Below are 5,310 nucleotides of genomic sequence, written 5' to 3'. Positions count from 1 at the left end.
TAATTCTCTAAAATTCTAACAGTTTCATTCCTTTTCATGGTCAAACTTCCCATTCAAACATGCACTATTTTCCTTTTTCAAGATTAGTGGTGAAAAGAATGAATAATCCACAGATAGGATTTTCATAGTTATCAGAGGAGTTTCAGAGGACAGAAAAAGATAAAAAAAACAATCTGTATCTTTGGTCTTGCAGAGTCTTCACCTCATGAAATGGAAAAGAAACTGACATAAATTTCCAATGCAGCACCTAACAGAATCTCTTTTTGAAATGACCATTCCTGATGGTTCTTTGAGAGGATAACACAGAATTTCTTCTTTTTTTTTTTTTTTTGCTCTACCAATATATATAAAAGAATTATTGTCACTATTATGTCACTGTTTTTGGTCCTGTCCAAGGTAGTTGCAGGCAGGACTCTAAATTCAATAAATCCATAGGAGGCTGATTTTCACTGATGGTTTTTATGGTCAGTGAATGATACTATAAATATCCAAATAGTCCCTGTCAGAAAAAAAGTTCTCCAACCCTGCACAGGTATTTTCTTTGTATGTTTGATAACAGCAATTTTCTAAGACACAGAAGATTCAAAAGCAAGAAATCGAGCAAGTAAATTCAAGAGTAAATTCAGTCTGTCTTATTGCTTCTATCACAATTAAATTATACTCACATATTTTGCAATTGTATGCTTAAATCTTCGCTAATTTCCCCATACTGTCTCCCTCATAACTACCCCCCGAATCACCCACTCTTCTTTGACATTGGACTTGCCTATCTCATGCTTCTGGCCAATTATCATTTTCAATGCCAAGATCTTCTGTTCTTGTCAGTTTTTGTTCTACAGCCCTTCCCATTTTCTTAGCCATAATGAGAACTTGGAAATCTGCCTTCCATTTAGTCTCACTGTTTATTCAGATCTAAGCATTTTTCAGATAAACATAAAGTTTAATGGAAAGCTGGAAGATATCTGGTTCTGAGGCCAGTCTGAAACATTTCTCAAAAACTTCTTCTTTGAAGGTTTAAGCAGAAATCTCTCCACCACCTCCCTTGGTAATATTTCATTTCTCTGATTCTGCAACCTAGGCAATATTCTTTTTCCACAATTGGCTTGCTTTTCAATTTTGAAAAAATCATTTTTATGCCTCCCCAAAAAAGTCACCTTCTCTGTCACCAAAGAAAATAAACATTTGGCATGATTGTACTGAAAACTAGGGTCCACAGGCTGGATGTTCCCTACCCCGATCAAAGCTTATATCCATGAGACTAAAAAGAGTCTGGAAAGGAATTTAGTCTCTCAAAGGTCCAGAGTAGACAGCAGGACAGGACAATGCCACTATTTAACTAGGATAGAAAGTAGGCTTTCTAAGAATTGTAATTGTTCTTACCATCATACTGTTGGATGTAGGTGTTTGACAAGTGAGGCACAAATGGGGTTTTGCATCTCAGAGGCAGCAAGGAATGTGCTGTTGGTTATAAACTAAATATTTTACTTTACTGATAATACCTAGCAATGAAATGGAGTGGACAAAGCAGAGAAGTGGGGATGGGTTAAGGAGTGATTAAAGGTAAACACTGAAGCTTGTTTTGCTTTTTCTTCACCTGACACAGATCCTGGTCTTGTAATTTCTGCTCTGGAATGTGACTGTGGAATTGGATTGCATTTTAACAGTCAGCATTATGGCAACCCCAAACTCCAGCAATATCCTGTCCTCCACATTTTATCTCACAGGTGTTCCTGGCTATGAGGAATTTCACCACTGGATTTCCATCCCATTCTGCCTCCTCTACCTTGTTGGGATAGTGGGCAACTGCACCATCCTGCATGTTATCCGGACAGATCCCAGGCTCCATGAGCCCATGTACTATTTCCTGGCCATGCTTTCTCTCACTGACATGGGCATGTCCCTGCCCACAATGGTATCACTCTTCCGGGTGCTGTGGTCCATTTCTAGGGAGATCCAGTTCAGTGTCTGTGTGTTTCAAATGTTTGTAATTCACACGTTTTCCTTTACGGAATCATCTGTGCTCTTGGCCATGGCTCTTGACCGGTATGTGGCTATCTGTCACCCTCTGCGCTATGCTACCATTCTCACTCCAAAACTCATCATCAAGATTGGGATTGCAGCCCTGCTCAGGAGTGCTATTCCAATAATTCCTCTTCTAGCCCGCTTGACCTTCTTTCCATTTTGTCACTCTCATGTCCTTTCCCATTCCTACTGTCTGCACCAGGACATTATCCACCTTGCCTGTGCTGACATTAAGTTTAATGTTATATACGGGTTGGTTGTGATCATTATGTTGTGGGGTTTGGACTCTTTGGGTATTTTTGTGTCTTATGTTTTTATCCTTCACTCAGTGTTAAGAATTGCATCCCGTGAGGGGAGGCTCAAGGCCCTCAACACGTGTGCATGCCACATCTGTGCTGTTCTCATTTTATATGTGCCTATGATAGGAGTATCTCTTGTCCATCGTTTTGCCAAACATTCCTCACCCCTCATACACATTTTCATGGCACATATCTACTTGTTGGTTCCACCAGTGCTCAATCCAATCATCTATAGTGTGAAGACCAAGCAGATTCGCCAAGGGGTCCTCCACCTGCTTCTCTTTCCCAAAATTTGTTCAACAGTGATGTAGGAATGTCCTCAACAATGATAATGATGGTATTGGAACCAATAATGTAAATACATGGTAATTTTCTTGCTCCAGCTATGTTAAACTGGAATTTTTAACAAAGGACTGTTTGAAGAGCAGAAATAGAGCCACCAGAACATCATGATGAAACTATAAAGGAAGGAATTTGTGACTAAGGACTTGTACAGCCTGACTTAATATTTGCTTTGTAAAACCCCATTAACTGTGAACATGTCAGAAAAGAGTGTGTTAGAAATAATTTCTATTTTCTCCCATTTGTAATTTCAGTTTTATTTGCAATTAGGTTTAGCTGAATATACCAACCCATATTTCTTTGCTTATTGATATTCTATAATATTTCCATGAAATCTTATACTACTTTTTATGTTATATTTTGTTGTATTTGTGAATAAGCTCATCCTTTTATAAAGGTTGCAAAATTATTTTTGGTATAAAAGTTTTCTGTAGGGGCTGACACTATGGCTTAGCAGGTGAAGCTGCTACCTGCAGTGCCAGCATTTCATATGGGCGCTGGCTCAAGATCTGGCTCCTGCACTTGTCATCTAGCTCTCTGCTATGGCCTAGGAAATCAGTAGAAGGTGGCTCAAGTCCTTGAGCCCTTGAACTCATGTGGGAGACCCGGAGGAGGCTCCTGGTTCTTGGCTTCGGATCGGCACAGCTCCAACCATTATGGTCATCTGGGGATTGAACCAGTGGATGGAAGACTTCTCCCTCTCTCTCTGCCTTCTCTCTGTAACTCTGACTTTCAAATAAATAAATCTTTTAAAAAAATTTACTATAGCTCAAAGCAGAACGTAATATTCATGGTGTATCAGTATCACTTTTTAAGCATTTATATGCAGGCTCTTTTCCCTATTTGAGACTGTTTAATTTCCTCAGCAGTAGAAAATGGCAATCTCTATAACTTTTTATTTTAGTTAATTTTAATAAATATTTTGTTGTATAAAGTTTTTGAAATAATTTTTTAAAAACTCTAGATATTTTCATATGAAGTGGGTAAAAGTGGGTAATTATTCCATTGTTTTAAATTATTTACATTTTAAAAAATATGGCTTGTTTATTTGTAATTACATGTTTGTAGTAGCATTAATATAATCTTTTAACTTTTATTTATCTTAAACTCTTTTCAATGTATACAATGTTTACATTTTCTAATTTATGAAGTATATGAATGCACACAGAGTTGTGTAACACTTGGCAAATTTTAATGTAAGTGTCTTAGTTGCCATATCTATACTTATTAAAGAAAAAGATTAACTTAGAGGATAAAGATGCTTCTATAGCTCCCAATGTTTATGTAGGCCTTAGCAGTGGGTAATGTGTTTTCATATATCTTATTATAACTAGTATTGAGCAGGAACTAAAGGAATTAGCACGATGATCAGTTTTAAAAAGGCACTAAACAATTAATGAATATGTATATGATAAAGAATCAAAGCTATCATTGAATAAAGTATAACTTGTTTGGAAAGTACTGTTTTTAAGTTTTGTAGCTATAAAAAGCTTCCTTCTAAGTCAATTCTTTAGGTATTAGAAGTCACAGAATGATGGAAAATTTTATGCATGGAGTAAAATATTAATTGACAAATTAAGATCATCATTAATCGAATAAGAGAAATAAAAAAGAAACAGAAGGAATGATAATAAGAGCAAGAAAGGGGCTCTAGAGAAAGATTATTGTGCACTACAAGGTTTGGGAGAAGGATTCAGAAAGACTTTTGACAGTAGAAAGAAGCTGAACTTGTAAGTACGTATGAAACAAGGAGAAAACATTGAGAATTTTTTGTTAGAGAAAGTGGTGAAATGCAAACATCCTGAAGATGATAATTGTTGTTTACTTTTATTCCCCCCTTTGACTTTCAAATTGTAGGCCTTCAAATATTTTTTATGAATAAACTCTCTCTTTCTTTCTTTTTTTAAACTTTTATTTAATAAATATTTATATTTATTTAATAAATTTCCAAAGTATATCTTTTGGATGATAGTGGCTTTTTCTCCCCATAACATCCGTCCTACCAGCAACCATTCCATCTCCCACTCCTTCTTCCATCCCTTTCTATATCAAGATTCATTTTCAATTATCTTTGTATACAGAAGATCAATTTAGTATATACTAAATAAAGATTTCAACAGTTAGCACCCACACAGACATGCAAAGTATAAAGTACTGTTTGTAAACTCTCTATTTCTTGTGCATGCATGTGCATGCAAACATACACACACACACAGATTTTCATCCATCATTCACTCTGGGCTCTAGGGGAAGAGAAATACTGCCGAGGATGAGTAGCACTCATGTATCCTGCGAGCATATCAAAGTTTTCACCGAACCATGTCTCACTCAAAATACTCAAAATTGTTTTCACTGCTGCTGCCAGACTGGATCAAGCTGTTATCATGTTGTCTCAGTTAATTTTATAACATCCTAAAATGTCCACTGCATTAATCCATTTGTCTTTTTTTTTTTTTTTATTATTTAACAGGTAGAGTTATAGACAGGGAGAGAGAGACAGAGAGAAAGGTTTTCCTGCCATTGGTTCACTCCCCTAACGGCCGCTAAGGCCGGCGCTATGCTGATCCAAAGCCAGGAGCCAGGTGCTTCTTCCTGGTCTCCCATGCAGGTGCAGGGGGACCCAAGCACTTGGGCCATTCTCCACTGC

At 36.9% G+C, this 5,310-nt stretch overlaps 1 protein-coding gene across 1 annotated transcript; it reads left to right on the top strand.

Moving 5' to 3' along the window:
- Positions 1-1,672: 1,672 nt before the first annotated feature.
- LOC133764520 (olfactory receptor 51L1-like) lies at positions 1,673-2,632 on the top strand. The gene has a single exon (XM_062198195.1). It carries the CDS (start codon positions 1,673-1,675, stop codon positions 2,630-2,632), a length of 960 nt encoding a protein of 319 aa, XP_062054179.1.
- Positions 2,633-5,310: the final 2,678 nt, after the last annotated feature.

This window comes from Lepus europaeus, chromosome 7 (genome assembly GCF_033115175.1).
Source record: "Lepus europaeus isolate LE1 chromosome 7, mLepTim1.pri, whole genome shotgun sequence".
Lineage (NCBI taxonomy): Eukaryota > Metazoa > Chordata > Mammalia > Lagomorpha > Leporidae > Lepus > Lepus europaeus.
This window is presented reverse-complemented; position numbering and strand designations above follow the sequence as displayed.